General features: G+C 50.9%; 1 protein-coding gene across 2 annotated transcripts; it reads right to left on the bottom strand.

The window, feature by feature from the left end:
- Window positions 1-3,813: 3,813 nt before the first annotated feature.
- On the bottom strand, window positions 3,814-21,180 carry HHATL (hedgehog acyltransferase like). 2 transcript variants are annotated; one of them, XM_021537954.4, is made up of 12 exons: window positions 20,929-21,180; window positions 18,945-19,095; window positions 18,170-18,237; window positions 17,272-17,385; window positions 16,961-17,155; window positions 15,700-15,909; window positions 12,335-12,506; window positions 10,904-11,048; window positions 10,531-10,566; window positions 9,654-9,855; window positions 6,148-6,289; window positions 3,814-4,979 (listed from the first exon to the last, which is right to left on the bottom strand). In XM_021537954.4, exons 2-12 carry the CDS (start codon window positions 19,048-19,050, stop codon window positions 4,855-4,857), a joined length of 1,515 nt encoding a protein of 504 aa, XP_021393629.3. In that variant the 5' UTR covers window positions 19,051-19,095; window positions 20,929-21,180; the 3' UTR covers window positions 3,814-4,854. The 2 variants fall into 2 exon arrangements, with proteins under 2 accessions (XP_021393629.3, XP_085418862.1); XM_085562736.1 differs by lacking the exon at window positions 20,929-21,180 and having other exon boundaries at window positions 18,170-18,233; window positions 18,945-19,049.
- Between the last annotated feature and the right edge of the window lie 287 nt (window positions 21,181-21,467).

The raw sequence follows: 21,467 nt of genomic DNA, 5'->3' as shown, positions 1-21,467 counted from the left end.
AGGATTATTTCTCAAATATTTTCAAATATTTTCATTATTTTTTTCAAATATTTTTCAAATATAATTATATTTGAGGACCTGAGGATTTAAGATTCGTGGGAGGGGGGTGACTCTTTTTCCCTGCAGTAGGTGGTGGAGTCACCATCCCTGGAGGCATTAAGGAAAGACTGGACATGTCACTCAGGGCCACGGTCTGGTTCAACCACAGCTCGGAGTCAATCCCAGAGCTCTTTTCCAGCCTCACTGATTCTGTGACTCTGTCATGAGTGCAAATGGGCCTCAGTGTCACAGTCTCTGGGTACCTTGGCACCAATAAATCCATCCTTTCCAGAGCCTGGTGACAGAGAGAGTGCCTGAGGCAGAATAGAAATAAAGGAAATGCAATGGTGGGCTTCAACTCACAGATTAAGACATCTAAACACAAATACCTTCTAACAAAGGCCTTCTGGTTCATCACTCCCCTCTGGATGAAGTCTAGAGCCACAGCAGGACAACCTGCCTGGCCTGGAACTGATGCTCCAGGGTGGCTGAGCTCTCCAGCAGCTCTTGTGTCCTGCTTGCCTACCCATGGATGTCTAGGAAGTCCCCTGGGCCCTCAAATGGCCAGTCCAGGTCCAGCTATTCCCACGGACCTCACAAAGAAGCAAATTAGTTTTGACAGACATGGCCGAGCAGAGTAGCTATAATTATTTATACCCACGGTAAAACTTGTGCATGAATCTGTTTTATCTCTTGCTGTGGACCCTCTGGGCTGTCTGACACTCAGTGATGACACAGATTTAATTAACGATTTAATTAAGTCTATGAAAAAATATTAGCCATAATTCTTGGTGCATTTAAAGCCACACAACCCCTTACCCTGGCAGGGATGTGTTTATAAAAATTGCCACCATGGATATTTCAAAGTGGGAAGAGGGAGGGAACTATACCAGTATGAAGCCCTTCTGTACTGGTGTTGTTCCAGCAGCATCTGGGAAGTACCAATACAGCAGGGAAATAATCTCCAGCTGTTTTCAGAGCTCACATCATGAGCTCTTCTGTGCTGCTCATCTGTGAGGGGATCCAGCTCCGAGTGCTGGGTTGGACTTCAGGAATCTTTCCTCCCTGACAACTGGGGCTGGACGCCCCCACCCTCCCCTCTCTGCCCCCTCTGCATCAGCTCTGTGCCACCCCAAGTTTAATCCTGTGCTGTTGTGCCACCAGCTGGGATTTCCCCCCCTCCCTCTGCCTTTAATCTCCCTTGAGCCCTGCCTTGTTTTCCTTTTTGTTGTGCTGCCATCTGAGTTTTGCTTCCTTATCCCCCACCCCACGAGGTGCCACTGCTAAAATTCAGCTACAGCTCTTCCCAGAGGAGCTCTGGGACCTGGTGGGTCTCTGGCATCTCACCCAGGGAAAAAGTCCTGTGCTGGTCCCAGACCTGCCCTGGGGACTCCAAGGTGGCTTTGCCCAGAAGCTGGAGCAGCTTCAAGGCTTGGGAAGCAGCCCAGGTTTTCCAAAAGCCTGGGTGCACTGTCCCCCAGATCTGACAGGGCCACAGCTGGGGATTTCCAATGACCAGTGCACTCCCACAGTCATTAAATGTGTCCCCAAGTGGGCAATACTCCCCCAGGAGTATGGGTGAAGGTCCTGGTTTTGTCTGGCAGAGTTAATTTTACTCCTACACTGCTGTGTTTTTTTCCTGATTTAGGATGAGGATAATGCTGATAACTCACCCATATTTCGGTTCCTGCTGTCATTCTCACCCTGAGTCAAGGATTTTCCATGTCCCACGCTCTGCCAGTGAGGAGCTGCACCAAAAGCTGGGAAGCAACGTGGCCAGGAGAGCTGACCTGAGCTGGCCAGAGGGATATTCCATAGCACAGAACACCATTTCCAGGATATCAAGTGTGGAAATTACCCAGAAGGGAGACAATTTGCTGGCTGGGGACAGACTGGGCATCAGCCAGTGGGTGATGAGCAATTGTGTTGTGCATCACTTATTTGTCTTGGGTTCTGTTGCTCTTTCTCCTCTCCTTGTCATTATTATTATTATTATTATTATTATTATTATTATTATTATTACTATCATAATCACTATGTTTTGTTTCAACTGTTAAACTGTTTTTATCTCAACAGATTTACCTGTTTACTTTTTTTTATTCTGATCCTCCTCCTTATGGGGTGAGGGGGAGTGAGTGAGAGAGAAACCGTGTGGGATTAAACCATTAAACCACAACAGTGAGGATACATGGATGCATCCTAAAGGGAAGCAGTGCTGCAGGATCACTCCCACCCATACAAAATGTTACAACAAAAAGGAATTTTAGCCATGCCAGGCTGAACAAGAAAGTGTCCAGTGTAAGGCTATTAACTGGCATTTGTTATTACACTAAAAAAATTGCTTTTCATGGCTTCTTGGAAGTTTTATGAAGGGTAAGGAAATAACCAGAGCAGATGAGATGCTCTTCTCCAGAGAGATGAGCAGTGGATAAATCCCATCCTACAGAGGCATTCAGTGAGGCTGAGGGTGTCCGGTGCAAGGCTGAGCTGGTTGAGACAGTCTGACCCACCAGACCTCCAGGGTTTCTCAGAGCAACAAAAACTGAAGGGATAACTCCTGGAAAATGAGGGCAGAGCCCAAATTCTCCCATGAACTGTCTCTAACAGATCACTGGCTGGGTTGGTGTCTAAGATTAGCTCCTTCTGGCAGCTTCAGCAGATGCATCTGCTGGGTAAATATAGACTCTTAGTGAATGGGCTATTTTCTCTCCTGAAGTCTCCAAGTCAGGAGGGCAGTGCAGAGTCACTGGGCTTTGCCATGTGAGTCACCCACTTCAGCACTGGGAGGTGACTCTGTCCTCCCAGGCAGGCACAGACCTGAGCTGAGCCTCCACAGCGACAGAACCCTTGGGGCCAGCACCCCAGGGTGGTGCCAGCACCCCAGGGTGGTGCCACCTGTGCAAGGACATCCCCATGGGGGCCAAGGGATTAATTCAACCCTGCAGGAAGTACACCACGGCAGAGCTGGTTTGATGGAAAAAGTAAATCTGAAATAATGGAGATGCCAAGAGACACCCATGAAAAGTCCAGCAGTGACAGATGTGTCAAAAAGGGATGTGACAAGATGCCACCAATGTTAACCCTGATTTTTAAAAGTGTTACGTTTTCTTTTATAGTTCTTTAAAAAGTTTTAAAGTTCTCATAAAACTTCTTCAACCTTCTGATGTTTACATATTTCTACTAAAGTTCTCACACACCGTTCATATAAAAAATGATTGTTTCATATTCTTCTTTGTAGGAAAAGAGAATTGATAGACTGTTAGTTTAACCACTGTAGTTGGAGAGGTGGTAATTCCATCCTCCAATCCACAGTCACCTCCAGAATTCTATAAATATCAAATACTCAAATAAAATGCTCTCTTTTTTGATCTTTGAACTTACCAAGCATTTGTGTACTTACTCTGTGTCCAACAGCAGCACCACCAAGGCACACACAATACCTGCCCCTTACTCCCAGCACTGTTGGTCAGGCTCCCAAAAGTAAAACCAACCTGGCTTCTAACCCAAAACCCACATGGGTGACAGTTTTCTGGCCACAGGCTACAGATACATATGAAAGTAGAGTCAAAATAAAGGTGAATAAAGAAAATAAAGGTGAATACGAATCCAGCTGCAGCCCAAACTCCAGTCTGGTGATGACACCCAAGTGGGTGTCTGATTAAGTCAAAACTGTCTTGTGTCACTCTTTTGGGGGGCAGGTGAGGACCTGCAAACAGATCCTTGTCCTCTCAGCTCCAGGTGTTGCCAGCAACATTAACAGGGATGAGCAGCGGGTGCCAGAGTTTCCAACATTTATTGGCTACATAAATAAGAGACATTTACCAGGGACTTCACAAATTACTTTGGCAGAGCTGAAAGCTGGCTAGGAACCCATCCTGCTTCACCCGCAGGGATGCACCAAGCGTCTCAAGCCCCGTTGCAGAGGGGTGTGGATCCTACCCCCAGACAGCCACAAAACTCAGAGATAAGGCCACTGAGAGTTACTCTAAAGTGCAAGAGAGACAGAGCTATTTCTGTGTCACAAACCCACCTTTCCCCCAAGGCACCGTGTTTCACACACTCCCAAAGTCTTAATTCTCCAAGGAGTCTCCCATGGGCTTTCCCTCCACCCCCCAGCCCCAATCCCTGCCCTTCAGGGATTTTTCTCCTTTGATTTGGGTTTTTCTCCTTTGATCGCATTCAGCTGTGTGCTCGCTCAGCCCTACAGCTGTGGGCAGCTGAGGAAAGGGATGGGTGGCTGGAGATGAGCAAGGGGTGGCTACAGCACCTTCTGTCCCTCAGCCGTGGGCAGGAATGTCAGCTTAGACCTTTGTCCACGGCATGTAAAAAAAAATGAGGTGGGGTTTGGCTTGAGTCCCAGGACATGTGTCACAGCAGGGTGGTCGTGGAGGCCACATCAGTCTCGGATCCAGCAGTGCAGGGCCCTAAAACCTCGAGCCACGGGGCCTGGAGAGTCTCCTCTGGGAGGCTGAGGGGGAGCCCAGTGCTGGTGCACCAAGCAGGGGCTGAAATCTCTGGGCCTGCACTGTCAGAGGGCCAGAAAAACAACAGGGATGGCTCTGGCATGGAAGAAATATCCTGGGAGCTGCCTCAGCATCCTGCCACGCCTGGGGAGATTGTGAAACACCCGCTGTGCCTGATGGAAAATCTTTCCTGCAGCAAGGGGGTGACCTGTGCCTTCCAGGTGACTTCTACGTGGATGAGCTACAGCAGTCCGATTGTCAGGAGGGCTTGGAGAGCCCTGGCCAGTGGCTGGCCTGGCAGCAGTGGCTGGAAGGGCGACCAAGGCTTCAGGACAAGCCTGTGGTGCCTCCCCTACTCCACCTTTGCCTTGTCCCCCTTCTCCTCCTCCTGGATGGCCAGGATGCGCTCGCGCTCCTTGATCAGCTGCACGCCGCAGTAGGTGATGAACCAGATGGACAAGGTGCTCTCAGGAAAACCTAGAGCAGGGAGGGAGATGTGGTCACCCAGCTGTGGCTGCTTGCCCGACAAAGCCAGATGTTCACCAGCACAGCCGCCTCTCAGGTGGGTTTGGGAGGTCCCACAAGATCACGGTGGCCAGTGATGTTTTTCATCACAGACCCTGCCCTGCAGCTTCACCGAGAGAAGAGGGAAATCCTCAGGATTGGATTTTAGGTGGAGCTGTGCCTGAGCCCACCAAGGCACAGTGGACTGGAGCTAATGCTGAAGGGGTTTTGTGCCCCTCTTACCCCTGAAAATCCTTCTTTAGAAATCGTGGTTGTCTTTGTGCCCATTGAACCTGCCCACATTTATCACTGCTCAACACTGTGACCTTCTGGAAGCCCCACTGATGCTGAGGATCAAGCCCAGCCTTGTCCTGCACTCACTGGGGACACAGTGTCCACCCAGGAAAATAAATATTTTTGTCACCTACGTCAGTGACAGATCCCTGAGCTCCCCCTCCTCTTCGGAAGGTGTTGGCAATCACAAATCTGGTATCCACAGCAGAGGGGTGGATCCAGGGTTTGTTCCTGCTAAAACAGGAGCTCTGCAATGAATAATGCAACCAGCAAAAGCCAGCGAGCTCAGCGGGCAGGCACTCCTGGCACACCGAGCGTGACATTATCCATCCCGGAGAGGGCTGCAGGACCCTGGTCCCGAAGGCTATTTATACCCTGGGCAGCTCAGGGAGGCTCCAAAACAGTGCCACAATCCACTGATCAGAAAGGTACAGCCTGCAGGGTGAGGATTTGTACCTGTCACCTTCGGGATGATGCAGGAACATCTGCTGGAGCAGAGGGAATGAGGCAGGAGGAGTCAATCCCTTTCTCCAGCACGGGGACTCAGCCCTGCCTGGTGAGGTGAACGTGACCTCTGCAGAGCTCCAGGGAGGCTAAACCAGGGTCAGGCTGTGCCAGGAGCTGTACAAGCACACCTGGAAGGCAGCTGGTACCCCAGAACACCCAGCGAGGAGCTGGGGGAGCTAAGAAACCACCGCCTGCACGTTTTGCAGAAGAATTTAGGACATCTGGAGCAGCCAATTCACCAGCCAGTGACCAGTTTGGAGCCAAAAGGATTCCAAATCCCAGTCCTCAGCTCCCATAGAAGACAGGGGTGTCTCGGTGGGGAAGGCTGGCAGAACCTTACCCATCACCAGGAGTCTCTTGGTCACCAGCAGTGCAAACTCCAGGCTGTTGAGGGCCAGGATGTTGTAGAGGACGATGGCCCAGAAGTTCACTGCCCCAAAAGCTGCCCTGATCCGCCGAGACATGGCCCCTGACAGCTTGGCCTGTGGAGGAGAGAGGAGCAGAGGGAAAAAGGGTCTGTGAGGAAAATGGGGGTGAGTGGTGCAACCCCAGTCAGAGCAGCTTTTGGTGCTTCTGGAATGAAGAAATAAAAGGACAAGGCAAAACTGTCCTGCTGCTTTAGGGACTCCGGGCTGGGTCCCATGGGTAGAGGCAGGATATTAGACACAGCTTCCTGATAATTGTAGAATTTCAGACATGTGGAAGGGTTTGGGTTGGAAGGGATCTTAAGGATCATCCATTCCACGCCTTGGGCAGGGACACTTCTCACTGTCCCAGGTTGCTCCAAGCCCCATCCAACCTGGCTTTGGACACTTCCAGGGATCCAGGGCAGCCACAGCTTCTCTGAGCATCTGTGCCAGGGCCTCCCCACCCTCACAGGGAAGAATTTCTTCCCATGACACCATCTAACCCTGCCCTGTGTCAGTTTAAATCCATTACTCCTTGTCCTGTCCCTCCACGTCCTTGTCACAAATCCTTCTCCATCATCTTTCTCAGATCCTCTTTAAAATGAAATGGTTGAGTCCTGCTTTCTCCACCTCTTGCCTTGGGTAAGCCACTCCTCGAGGCAGAAGAATCTGTTGTATCCCAGGATTATTATTAGCCCTACATGCAAATCGCTCCTGGCTGCTGGTAAAAATAGTTTCTTAGGAATTAAAGAAAAAAAAAAAAAAAAAAAAAAAGAAGCTCAAAAACCAATGACAGCAGCAGAGTGGAATTGTCAGTGGCACATAATCTCTGGGATCAGCTGCTGTGAGTGGAGCAGGGAAGGCGTTTAAGGAGTTTAAAGCAGCCTTCAAAGAGAGGTGAGCCCCCAGGCTGCTCAGTGCTGGGCATTGTGGTGCCGCAGGGAAGGAGATTTCCCTGCCTGTGAGAGCCTTAATCTGATTAGGAGTTCAACAGGGAGAGCATTGCTCTCCGTGGTTTTTATTCAAAATAAATCTTTAAGTAATTTAGGACCTCCAGAATTTAAACTGGGAAATAAAGAACATGTGATAATTTATTGTGGGGAATTTTGGAAGGAATTTGAGATGTTATTTTTGAATTGTTTTTGATGACATGGTTCATTTTTTAATATTTAATATGTGGTTTATATTTATATTTAATTTATATTTATATTTATATTATATTATATTATATTATATTTATATTTATGATAGATAATATATATTTATATTTTATTTCTATTTATTTATATTACATTATTTTTATATTTTGCTGATTTTTTAAAATATATTTTTTATATTTTTATATTTATATTTAATTTTTTATAGGTAAGAAGGGTGAATTTGTTTTATATTCTAATAGTACGATTTAGAAGGTTACAAGGTTTTTAGTTGTAAGATTTTTTAAGGAGGTTTTAATTAATCAAGTATTGTTAATAAGAATATTTATATTTTTGATTTAATTTTAAAATGTTTTCTTTTATGGATTTATGATTACAGTGTAAGTCTTTTCAAGTTAATTATGTTATGATAGATGAATTTATAGCATTGTACTTTATTTTTTATTTATTTTTGTAGTAATTTTAATTTTTTATAATTTAAAACTTTAAATTTTTAAAATTTAGCTTAACATGGTTTTGTTTTAAATTATAAATGTATATGTTTGGTTTTAGTATTTAAGGTTGGAAGATTTTTAAAAGGTTTTAGATGAAATCTTGTGTTTAATTCTAAGCTGAAATTTGGTGCATTTCGGATTCCAACAGGAACATAATTGTTTCCAGAGTGGAAGTTTTAAAGGATTTTTTTTTTCCCAGTATGTCCCTGAGATACCTTGGTCCCAAAAAAAGACAGGGCACAAAGCTTTGGAGTGTTTTTAAAAGAATTTGTTCTAACATACAAATTCTTGCTTTTAAACGAAATCAGATCAAAACCACTGAGAATGCCAAGATGCTCTGTGGAACAAGAAGAACAAATTAATCCCATAAGGAAATACAGAAACATTTCCCCATAGGATCTTAGAATCTGGATATTCCCCATAGAATATTCCCCATATTCGCAGACGTATTCCCAAGGACAGACCTCATGATTTGTGTCCATCTGTGGCACTTTGTTGCCTCATTGGAGACGCATTCCTGCTTCTCTTGGACCTGTGTTTTCCCTCTGGAATTTCCACCCCAACCTAAATTCCCTGCAGAGCAGCGCAGGGGCAGGAGTTTGTTTGCTCTGGGTGGGCGACAAAGTGCATGAAATGAAGGGACACGGAGAGCCAGGACTGTGCTGCCCTTGCACAGCTCAGTAGCTGATCCCAAGGATCATCCAGGGATGTCACTATCCCTGGAAAAGTTAAAAAAAACCTGTGTGGATACAGCACTTAAGGATTAGTTTAGTGGTGGACACGGTGGTGGTGCTGGCTAGACAGCTGGACTTGCTGGTCCTTTCCAGCCTTCCTGATTCCATGATTCTGAAGGACACAGGAAAGACCTTCAGGTCTCCAGGCCAAGGAGCCCCCAGGGCATCCTCAGGGGTTCTGATCTTCAGCACATCCCTCTGGCTGCCCTGGCTGTCTCCAGACCCTGGCAGGGGGCTCAGAAACCTTGGCATGAAGTCAGAAACATCTGTGGCTTCGATTTTAGCCCGTGGAGAAAGCTGTCAATTTTGTATGAGGAATTACAAGCCACAAGGGTTTGTGTAGTGTGGTAGCTGAATTAACACAGGGTGAAAAAGTAGAATTTTGGGGTTTTTAGAATATAATTCTGGGGGTGAAGATGGAGGGATTTGGGCATGTCCTAGCCTTCTTTTTCTTTGTCTTGTCCTCCATGTCTTGGTGTGATGGTGGCAGTTTTCTATTGGTTTAAGTAGAGATTCACAGTCTAACAAGGGTGATGGGACTTGGTAAAGAAATTGTAAACATACACACGTAGTTTTGAGTATATAAGGTGGGAGCTCCTCGAGGCTTGAGGGCAGAATGCCATGGCCTCCTTGCTAGCCAGAGCTCGGCAGGTCAGAGAAAGAATGTTATAGATAAGAAGAAATAAACAGCCTTGAAAATGAAATTGGACGAAGTCCAGGCTCCTTCTTCGGCTGCGTGAGGCTAGGGAAGCAAAGACCCTTTATGATCTCTTGGGGTCACCCAGACCTTCAGAACCCCGAGAGAAATCTACAACTGGCATCCCACTGGGTGGGCTGGAATGAGCCCAAGTGGGCACAAGCCCAAAAGACCCGAGCCAGGACCATCAGAACACCAGCTGGACAGAACATCAGACATCGACACTCCGCCTCAGCCAAAACTCCGACTCCTACAAACCAGCGTGAGCTCCCTCCAGGCACAGGAATTTCCCAGCACCAGAGCTTGTCCTCAGCCCCCTTGACCTCTCCCCACCGCCTCTGCAGCCCAGCTCCTCACCTCCAGCTTGGCAAAGGGCCCCAGCTGGAAGAACTTCTGCACCCAGAGCTCGAAGTTGAGGCCGAAGCAGTTGACGAGGGACCAGATGTAAACGACCTGGCAGGGCCCCAGCCACAGCGTGGTGATGGCAAAGGTGGTGATGCTGGCCACCAGCTCCTTCAGGATGTTGTCGTGGTTCTCTCCAATGTGGTCATACACGTACCTAAAAGCCAGGGGAGATTTTAGGTGCTCCCTGTAGTCCAGGAGACCCCTCTGGGGTTTCTTTTCCCAAGCTCCTCACAGACAGATCAGCCCAGAGCATCCCAGTAAAACAGGAAGGATGTTCTGGCAATAAACTGATTTTTGCTGTGGCCCAACCACTTGGGATTTTGTTCCTACAAACTTATAAATTGTCAAGGAAAAAATATCCACCTTTCCCCCTCTGGCAGGTAAAGCTTGGGGTCTCTAGAGCTGGAGGCTGTTGCTGATGCTCAGGATTTTATCACAAAGCAGCCTCCACCCCCTCAGCAGAGGTTTGTTGGTGTGAACTCATGCATGAAGGGAGCAGAAGGGCGGAGGAAGATGCAGATGGAGCTACAGTACTCAGTTCCCCTTTCCTCCTGGAGAAATGTAAAGCTGGCTCTTCCTCCTCTGAGGGAGCCCTAAACTTAACCAGACTTTAAGGGATTTTGGGAAAGCACTCTTTGATTCACAGATTTGGAGGAGGGGGCTGCTCTTTGTATAATTAATTCAATGGGTTCTAAACAGAGCAAATAATGGGATTTATCCAGAAAAGAGGACACCCCAGCCTTGGGATGAACAGCTTGTGATGCTTCATTGCTCTGGGATGGAAGGGAAAACCCTGAGCCAGACTAGAGGGGGTCGACTGGACACTTACTTGCACAGCCAGTCATTAATCCCTCTGTCAAAATGCCTAAAAGTGAGATGATAAGAGCATGTTAAAACACACAATGACAATAAAAACCTGTTGAAACAGAGAAAACACCCAATCCCCTGGCAAGGCACACCTTGGACCTTGCTCACAGAAATCCTCCAGGCTCCTTCCTTGGACAGATGCCACTAGAGACACGGTTTAGCTTTTCTCTTTATCTATTTCTCCCCACCTAAGAATATTTCCCTGGGTTTTGGCTGGATCTAGACTATGGTTTCAGGTGGCCTCCAACTCACAGACCAGCTGCCCAGGTGTCCTCCCCTGCCCACAGGTCCTGTCCAGCTCCAACACTCATCATTCACGCTCGCGGGGTACTCACGTTTCGGCAAAGATGTAGAGCATGGTGATGCATTTTGGGGGCTGGGGTGGGTCCAGGTGGTCCAGTCTGGCAATGGTGTTGATGACCCCAAACATGACAGCAGCTTTCACCCAGTCATAGACCAGATTGGAGTAGGCCAGGCCAGCTGGAGCAAAAATGGGAGTCAAACGGGGAAAAAGGAACACGGAATGCATCAGGATTTCTGCAGAGCAAATCTTTTAAAACTAAGTTTTTTTAAGAGGCTTGAACCAAAGGACAGTTTCTTCTCAGGGTATTGGGGAGCAAACTGCTTGCTGGCCTTAATCGTCCAAGAAATTATGTTTGTATAGTCATTTATTCCATCATTGTGCCTTCCCTCTGAGGCTTGCTAAGCAGTTCTGCCTTCTGAGGTTTTGTTGGCACCTCCATCAAAATTCCCCCCACCCCAGTTCCCTCTGGCCATGGATGCAGCAGAGCCAGGGTCAGAACCTCTGACTTAAAGAGGTTCTGACACTGGGAAACAAACCCCGCAAGGACAGCTACTAAAGATTTCAAGCACTTCTGCAAACAGCTGCTAAAATTCCCCATCTTGGTGGGATCCAGCCCCCAGATTAAGGGATGCTCCCAGTGTGGTCAGCACAGCCAGAAGAGCTCAGCTCCCTCTGGAGTGACACAGGATCCATCTAGCCAAGGCTCTTGGGACACCCTAAATCCATGTTAGTGCCACTCCAGCTGCATTAGGATTTTATCCTGGCCTCAAGCTGCCAGTCTGGAGAGACATGAGGCTCCTCCAGCTCCTGCTTGGCCTCTGCTGCGTGCTGGTGTGTGAAGTGCTGCCATCAGACATGGATTTGATAATCTGGAACCCTCCCATCCAGCTGCCAGCTGAATGCTAGTGCTGCTTCATCACTTATCCTGGGAATTTGCCTTCTGGAGGTCTCTAGCCCAGCCATGCTTGGAGAACAGCCACCTTTGGGTAGAGATTACATTGCCCCGGACATTATCCATTTAGGTGTTGAATAGACTCTTTTGGGACAATCCATAACCTCTGTGGGCACTTCTCCCAGTGTTTGACTGCTCTGTGGGCAACTCTCCTTACATGCAATCAGGCTTTGCATTGCTGGGTGTGGTTTGCTGTGTCCTGCTGGTCTTTTACAGGTGCTGAGCTCCCTTCCAGTCCAAAGGCAACAAAAATATCTTGATGCTCAACTTCCTAAACCCCAAACAAAACAATTTACACTGTGGAAAGGTCAGACCAGCACCAGGTGCTTTCCAGGGCTGCCCAACCCCAGCTCTGTGTGTGGCCAGCGTGAGGAAGAGGGGTTTTTACTCAAACCTGTCCAACACAGGCATTCCCAAAGCCTCTCAAGAGGGGTGGATGGAGATCTGGATCACTCACCACTGCCTTGGAGCTGAGTACAGGGGTGAACGTGCCCAAGCACGGCCACTCACCCAAGGACCAGTCCGAGAGGCGGTTCACGAACTTGAGGTCAGAAGGGAGGGTGAGGATGTAGAAGAAGTGGAAGAAGATGTCCACAGCCACGATGGCCCCCACGTGGAGCAGGGCATTGACACGAATGTTCTTCATCTCGTCGTCCTTGCGCCTCAGCTCTCGGGTGCTCACCTGCAGGGAGGGACAAACCAGGGCGGGGCTGAGCCAAGGGACAGGATGGGCGTTGTTCCCTCATCCAGAAGGGTGGTCAAGGTCCAGGTAGGGATTGATTCATCATTCTCCTTTAGAGGCCACTCCATGGACTATGTGGCCCAAATTGCCACTGATTTAGGAAGGCCCAAGGGCTGGCTCAGGTGAGCACATCCACAAGGAACAGGACATGTCCCACCCACAGCAGTGCTGAGGACAGCAGGGATGTCCCTACTGCATCACCCTGCTGTTCCCAGCAGAGCAGGCATGTGGTCAGACAAAGGCCTGGCTGTACTCAGGGACTCCAGGTGGGGTGAAATCCCCTCTGACCAGGGAGCTCCCAGAATTTCATGTTCCTTCTGCAGCGATGTGCTCAGAAAATCAACTTTGTTTAAGGACAGCCCTTTCCAAAAGACACTAAAAGGGATCAAATTCTTGCACCCATCACATCTCCAGGATGGATTCCAGGGTTGGAATCCCAACCTGACAGCCTTGCCAGGGCCTGGTGTATTTTCGTCCAGGGTCATCTGGGAGGAAGAGGAGAACTGATGATGTCTGAGGCTTCTGCTGCAGACTCCTGCTGCAAACGAGAGGGAGACTTGCTCGGGGGGCCATCCTGAATTGGTGAGACCTGATTGATGGGGATTTCATCTCTGCTGTGTCCTGCACAAACAGGGTCTGGGGTTTGCCTCCAGGAGCTGTCACATCTCTGCTCGTTGTCATATAAGCATGACCAGAGTGAGCTCTCAGGATTACACGGGGCAGAGCGATGTCCTTGCTTCCCCGCATCGCCGTAAAATTGCTGCTGCGTTCAAAATCCTCTTATGTTTATTACTTCCCCTTTATTCCCTGTGAGAGGTGGGAGCTCTCCCGGCATAATCCACAGGCTGCTGCACCAGCCCTGTTGTCAAATCCAGATGATTCCTGAGAATTAAAGCCTTTGCCACATTTTTTTTTTTTTTGTGCCTGTTAAGTACCAGGTGCTTCGAGGATACAAAGAGGTCGCTGGACCCTGAGCTGAGGGAGGACAGGGTCTGGCATGGAGACGTGTGAGGGGACACAGAACCCTCCTTCCATGGAATCACAGAATGGTTTAGGCTGGAAAAATCCATGAAGGTCATTGAGTCCAACCATTAACCCAGCACTGCCAAGGCCATCACTCAACCCTGTCCCCAAGTGCCACATCTACACATCTTTAAAATACCTCTAGGGCTGGTGACTCTGCCCTGGAGAGCCTGTTCCAATGCTTAACAACCATTTCCTTGAAGAAATTATTCCTATTATCCTGTCTAAATCTCCCCTGGTGCAACTCAAGGTGGTTTCCTCTCGCCCTCCCATCTCTGTGTGGTGCCAGCACTTGGCCACCACCCCCTTGGGATCAGGGCTGTGTCACCAACACTCCCAACCCTAGAGAAGGGGATCTCTCCCTTGATCTCAGTAAGAAAGGTGCTTCTCCACCCAAATTTGGCTGGCCAAGCCCTGGTACAGATGAGTTTCCACCTCACAGAGGGATGCAAGAGCTCCACCAGGATGTAGGACCAGTAGGATTCAAAGGGACAGATCTGATCTCTAACAGGGCCACACATCCCACCCGGGGGAAGGGCTCTGTCTGCATCCTGCCCTAATTGCTCTTGGGCAATAAAGAATTCACCTCAGCAGCCAGCCTCAGCTCCAGCACGCAGGGGGGATGTAGCCAGGAGATGGCAGTGGTGGCCAGGCCAAGCCAGGACCCCTGGCCAGGGCAGGAGGACGGGGCTGGGGGCTTAATCCTTGTGCCTTTGGGGTTTGAAGCAGAAGAGAGGGGAATTGCTCATTAAGTGGCTTTAGACATCCTGGTTTGGGGTTGTGCCAAGGAGCAGGAAATAAAACTCCCCCTGGATGCAGCTCTGCAGGAGCAGTGGGAGTTCAGGTGAGGAGTTTCATGTCCACATTTGTAGGTACCTGGCTGCATCCTTGACGGGGACACCAGAGCTGACTTATGATCTTCAGGGTCCAATGCTCTAAAAATCACTTTTAATGCACTCAGTAAGACCCGAGGGCTCTAGTTCCTTTTAAGAGACATCATGAAGTTGTGAATTCCACAAGTGAAGAGCAGGCACGGAGAAGGACTGGGATCATGGCTCATTCTGGGGGAAACACCCCAGTGCAAACCCTTTCTTAGGCAACCAGAACCAGCCCCATGTGTGACAGATGTTGCTGGGCCTTTGGTCTTCTCCTCACCATGAGGCTCTGGCTGCTCTCCCCTGCCCTGGGCTGGTTTTTCTTCTGAATCCACAAATGTTTTTCTAAATCATTCTTGTACCCAGGCATTAATTTGGGTCCAAAATCTCAGTGTAGCTGTTCTTTTGCAAAAGGACCCAGGGGTGATGGTGAGAATCCTCCACAGCATCACTGCTGACCAAACACCCCCCTTTGCCAGCATCACCAGTTTGCTTTGGTGGCCAAGGCTGACTCTTGGTGCAGAAGGAGGTTGAGATGGGAAGAGTGAGGGGGGATACAGCACTGCTGGTTTCCTTGATCTTGGAGTGTGGAGCTGCTCCAGAGGTCCCAGCCCAGGCTTCTGCTGATGTTTTCCAGTTCTGTTTGAAGTCTGCTCATCCAAAAGCTCCCTTGGTTGTGTGGAACAGGCAAAGGCTTGGGGCATCAGGCAATTTCATGGAGCCCCTGATTGCTGGAGCTCAGCCTTCCACCCAATCTTATTTGTTTCCTGAGAAATAACTTGATCTAAAGACACACGAGCCATCCCTGGAAGCTCCCTGGGTGAAGCAGCTGGATGGAAACGAGAGACAGAAATGTCCTTGCTGTCACAGCATGCAGAGGTCCCATGGGTGGGCTCTACATGTGTGGCCCTCACCATGAAGGTGCTGGAGTGACAACACAAGGAAGGCACCGAGCAGTGCAGATGCCTGGGGAGCGAGGACATCACAGCAAGATCTTTCATTGTGAATTGGTAAGTGAAAATGGTTAAAAAAACCCAAAAAATAAGGCAAAAATCCATCACTTTGTGCCCTTCCCCACACAAATCCACAGCCACAGACTAGAGGTGACCACAAGAAGTTCTACAACCATTTTTGCATCTTCGCTGCGGCAAAACTTGGGGTTTTTGTAGACACTGACCACAAGTAAATAAATTCTGGGAGAAATCCTGCTCCAGCCCGGCCTCAGGATCACTCACCTGGGCGTGGAACTGGTCAAACGTCATGACAGGCCCGAAGAAGAAGAATGGGAGGTAGAAGTTGTACTTGAGGAGGTCGAAGATGGAGTATATGCCCTCTTCCTTCTGGGAGCTCTCGAGGGCAAAGCTCATGCAGCGCATGATGGTGAAGGTGCATCCTCCGTAGAAAAGGACGTCTTGGAGATCAAAGGCTCCCGTCACAAACCCGCTCTGGGCAAGAAACAGAGAGTTACCACCAGGAACGTGGTGTCACCGCTGTGCTGCCTCGCTTTGTGGGGGACACCACTCCTGGGGCAGCAGGGAATTGTGTGGGCTGGGGGGATTTGAAGCCCAGCCAGTCCCACCCCTGCCATGGCAGAGACACCTTCCACCATCCCAGGGTTCTCCAACCCCATCCAGCCTGGCCTTGGGCACTGCCAGGGATCCAGGGCAGCCACAGCTTCTCTGGGCACCTGTGCCAGGGCCCCTTTTCCACCCTCACAGTGAGGAATTTTTTCCTAACATCTCCTCTAACCCTGACCTCTGCCAGTTTAGTTTTCAGTTCAAGGAAAAATCTCTAATTATGCCCTGACACGAATTGTCTCTGAAGTTAATGAGCTGGAAAGAGAAAACTGGGGCTCGATTTCCCAGCTGGCTCCTGCAGCTCAGAGCAGCCAGGAAGTGGTAGATCCTCTTGGCCACGTCACCAGGCAGCTGTTGGTCACACAGCTTTGGTTTGGGTCGCAATGTCACCCTGTCACAGGTGTCCCCATGGAGTAAAGCAGAGCCAGCACGGGGTTGATGGAGAGGGAGGGAACACATCTTTGGAGGCAGGGAGAGACAGCAATGTCTTGCTGAGGGACTGAATATTTTGATAAATTCTTTCCTGGGCTCCTCTCCACCCACCAATGAGATAAAATCTTAGCTAGGTGGTGGCCTAAGAGATGGGCATCCCTGAATCAGTGTTATAGCTGGGGAAACTGAGGCACAGGGCATCAACAGGCTGACAAATTGCTGCCTGGGCAGCAAGAAGGACTCAGATATCTTTTGTTCTAGAACAGCATGAAGCCACCAAAGCATGACATGAGCACTGTGGGATTATTCCTAAGCTCACACCTCAACATCCCCTTCCCTCTAACATGCTGTGAGAGCTCTGATGCAGCCAGGAGAAAATGGCCAGGGCCTGGGGCTGCCCCAGGAGCCCTCCCTGAGGATAACCCCGAGGTGATGGACACCAGTGGGCTTGGAAACAAGGCAGAAACAAGGCCAGGACAGCACCCACCTGCCACGAGCCAAAGGGCTCCACCTTGAAGGAGGCGAGGCAGCAGAGCCCAGCCACGTAGCAGAGCCACTTCTGCTTGGCCAGGGCCACCGAGTAGAGGAGCAGGCAGTGGGAGAGGATGATCATCAGGTAGACCAGCCCCATGCTGCCCAGCACAGCCAGGACCCCGTAGATCATGTACATCACAGCCCGGTGCTGGGGAGAGAGCAGCTGGGTCAGCCCAGAACATCCCCCAAGACCCCAAAACCCCTTCCACAGATCCCAGGCCACCCCTGGTGCTCTCAAATCCACGCCAGCACCCCCCTGCTCACCTGTGGCACGGTCATGGAGCAGATCTTGCCAAAGAGGACGTGTCCTGAGAGGGCGAAGATGATGATGTTCCTGAACGAGGTGAACCACATCACCCACTCAAAATCAGCCACGTCCTGCAGGAGCAGCACCAGGCACTTTACTGCCCCCAGCCCCACAACTTTTAGAGCTTTTTCTTCCCATTTTCCACCCAAGGGCTCCCGAGCACTTTAGCTCAGATATAAAACCCCAGGAGGGATGCGCAGAGGTCGCTTGTCCCAGAGTACATGAAGTGAAGCATCCACAGCCCCACAGTGATGCCTCAGGTTTCAGATTTTATATTTTCACATTCTGTGCTGCTTCAGTGTGTGGGTCTGGGCTCCATATGAGGGGATGTGAGCTCTCTGCACAGAGCAGGGACACAAAACAATTCCTGCTCCAGCTGGGCACCAAGGACAAATGATCCAAACCTCAGCCCAGGAGCACAAACACCGTGGGCTGGAGAGAGAAAAACAAGCAGGATGGGACTGCCTGGGCTGGAGCTGGAATGGGACAATGAACTCCAAGGTGCCAATGGAGCAGAACTGATCCCAGGGAGAGCCCCGGGAGCGCTCGTGCATTTTGGGACCATTTTGGGTCATTTGGGTGCAGCCCTGGCTGGGCTCTGGTGCTGCCCAAGGTGGATCCATGGAGGAGATCCTTGAATAAATCCCTGCTTTATTCTTTAGCTCTGTCTATTTTCTGTTCTAGGTCAGCCTGCACAAGGCATCAGCAGGGCTGGTGTTTTCCCCACTTCTTTAGGGAGGAAAATACAAGTCAGGTGGACTTTGCAAATGTGTCTCAGTAGCAGAAAAACCAGCTCTGTTTCTCCACTGACCAGGTTGTCTGTAGCTAGAAAAGCCCAAGCCCTTCCTCACTCACCATCTTCCTGCCGAAGTAGTGCCAGCCTGGCTTTATGCCATCCCGAAAGGCCTTTCTGTTCATGCTGTCTGCAAAAGAACCAGAGTTACAGGGAGAGAAACATCTCTGGGAAACAGGATCCAGGCTCAAGCCAGGCCCAGAACCTTCATCATTTTGATAATGAGCCATCAGGGCTCGAATACCCCATCCCAAAAGTGCCTGATTGCCATGGACAAACAGGAGAGTTGGTGACAGCAGGTTTCTGCAGGAATTTTCAGCAAAGCCTTTTTCTCATTACACATTCCCTGTCTGATCCCATAAAGTTTTTGGGTTTGTGGGCTTCCAAACAAAGACAAAACCAAACAAACACCAAAAAAAAAAAAGCCAAAAAACAAAACAAAAAACACCAAACCAACAAAAAAAAACCTAAAAAATCCAACAACAACAAAACAAAAAAAAGCAAACAAAACAAAACAAAAAAAAAGCCAAAAACAAAACCGCAAAAAACCCCCACAAACCCCCAAAACCAACCAAACAAAAAAGGGAATCAGCCCTGCGTGGGCAGGGTGGTGGTGGTTGCCTGGTGTGGCACTACCTGGGGACCTGTGACATCCCACAGCCTCTTGCCCTGAGCAGTGGAAATAGAGACAAAGAGACAACCAGGCAAAAAATCCCTTTATAAAAAAAGATTTCCAAGCTGTCCTCTGCAAAAGTTGAAGCCGGGGATCAGCCGCTGGAATCGACAGCTGTAAAAGCAGGCACCCGATACCCACCACCCTCCCAGGGACGCGGTTACCTCGGGATGCCTCGAAGATGCCGCTGCCGCTGTAGAGCACGGCACAGGTCACCACGAGGGCGTAAAACCCCAGCTCGTAGCTGGGGAGCATCGCCTTAACCCCCATGGTGGGAGGTCACAGCCCCGGCCGGCACGGGAGAGGGATCCACACCTGGGAAAGGGAGAGAGGAGAGGGAGGAGAACCGGGGATGAGAGCTCGGCTGCCCTCCTGTTCCCCAAACACCCTCAATCCCTTCTGCCAGCTCTGCTTTGTGGCTTCCCTGAAGGCTGGAGGGAAGGAGAAGAGGCTCACACCTGGGGCTGAGCCCCGGGGCACAACTCAGGTGCGCAGAGGTGCCTGCAAAGCCCAGGATTTGGGGCCAGGTGTTCCTGATGGGCGGCTCCTCCCATCTCTCCCGATGTTCAGAGCTGCTCCAGGATGGGCTTCCTCTGTCTCTGATGTCCCCACCTGTAAATCCTGGCTGGATCCGTGGATGGGATCCAGGACAGAGCACGGAGACACCCCTGGTGATGGGTTTCTCCACCTCCCTCTCAGCCCCTTGCCCAACCTCCTGCTCCTGGAGGGGCTCCGTGATCCCAAATTTCCCCTGCCAGACACGGCTGAGCCCCGCCGGGGCATCAGCAGCGCTCGGAGGACGGTGACACCCAGCCCCACAATTAGCCCTAGGGCTAATTACTCCTGCAGAGGTTAATTAACCTCGGCGCGACGTGCTCCGCAGCCTCCCCGGCTGAGCGGCCGGCAGCTGCCAAGAGGCGAATCAGGGATGGAGCAGGAGGGATGCGGGGACAGGGGACAGGGAACGGGGACAGGGGACCGGGACAGGGACAGGGACACCCCCGGTGCTGGCACCGCCACCCGCCACCATCCCTGAGAGCGCGGAAGGGATTAAAGCATAAAAAGTCGCCCCGTCACCCTCCGCTCTGGCCATCCGCGTTGCAAAGCTTCTGCAGTTATTAAAATCACTGCATTTAGAAATTAAAATAATATTCAAATTACCGTTTTCATTTTAAGCGTTTATTTTTTTTTTTTTTGGTCGGCAGCCGAGGTTTTTAAGTGGGGGGTGGAGGAGCAACTTGGCAGCGATGAGGGGTGACCCCATCTCCCCCCAACCCCGGCGTGCACCAAACGCCTTTCCCGGGAAGAATTTCGGGTTCATGCCGGTGGGAAATTCGGGTTCATCCTGGATGGAATTTCGTGTTCATCTGGGGGGAATTTCGGGTTCATCCCGGGAAAAATTTCGGGTTCATCCCGGTGGGAAATTCGGGTTCATCCTGGATGGAATTTCGTGTTCATCTGGGGGGAATTTCGGGTTCATCCCGGGGAGAATTTCGGGTTCATCCGGGGGGAATTTTGGGTTCAACCCTAGTGGAATTTCGGGTTCATCCGGGGGGAATTTTGGGTTCAACCCTAGTGGAATTTCGGGTTCATCCTGGATGGAATTTCGGGTTCATACTGGGGGAATTTCGGGTTCATCCGGGTGGAATTTCGGGGTCGCCCCGCGGTCGCTGCCGGTGCGGGGCCGCTGCCACCGCGCTGCGGTGCCCCTGCGGCGGCAGGGCGCGCACGGGGGTGCCTGTAAAAAGCTTTTCTCCCTCCTTTCCACGCTTTCCAACGCTTCTTTTTATTTATTTATTTATTTATTTATTTTTATTCCTTTGGCGAGGGAGCGGGCGGCAGGCGGTGACCAACCCTGGGACAGGCGGGGACCCCTGGGACACTTTTAACTCCTGATCGCTCCCGGCGAGGTTCGGGGGGTCCCAGCAGAGCCCCCCGCAGCTCCGAGCGGCCGCAGGGCAGCAGCATCCTCCCCATCCTCCCCATCCTCCCCATCCTCCCCATCCTCATCCCCCCCGCTCCCCTCCCGGACCCCGGCCGGGCGCTGGGGACACGCAGAGGTGACAGAAAGCCCCGGAGGTGCGGGAGCAGAGTGTCACCACCCGCAGCCTGCGCCCCCCCGGCCCCGCATCGCCCCCCGCTACTGACCTTGAGCCCCGGGGCCGCGGGGGGAGGCGGGCGAGGGTCGCGGATCCAGCGTCCGGCAGCGCGATGGGGACAGGAGGGGGCAAGGGAAATGGGGGTGACTAGCGAGGCTTTGGGGGGGCTGATTTGCCCTACAGCATCTCTCAGGCCGGCTTGGGGCGGGGGGGCGGGGGTATTTTTGGGCCGCCGTCCCCCACCTTGCCCCTGGAGGAAGTTTGGCTGGGAGTGGAGCGGAGCAGGCGGGAGGTATTTTTATTTTCGAGCAGCACTGCAGAGGGGGGTGGCTCGGGAGCTGTCTGTCACGGCAGCTGCCGAGAGGACCCGTGCTGGCTGCCAAAGCTCACCCCGAGCCAGGGGAGCCGGCCCGGGGAGCCCCGGGGCACGGCAGCCCCAGGCAGGGACCGGCTCCATCCCAGGGAGGGGCTTTGGGTCGCCACTTTCAGCCCTGCAAGGGAGGGGGTTGCCCCCATCACCTTGTTCCAAAGGAAGATATCATTGCTGGGGATGGGGAAACTGAGGCATGGAGCCAAAAGGAAGTGTCG

The sequence above is a fragment of the Lonchura striata genome, chromosome 2 (genome assembly GCF_050655825.1).
Source record: "Lonchura striata isolate lonStrDom1 chromosome 2, ASM5065582v1, whole genome shotgun sequence".
In the NCBI taxonomy this organism is placed as follows: domain Eukaryota; kingdom Metazoa; phylum Chordata; class Aves; order Passeriformes; family Estrildidae; genus Lonchura; species Lonchura striata.
This window is presented reverse-complemented; position numbering and strand designations above follow the sequence as displayed.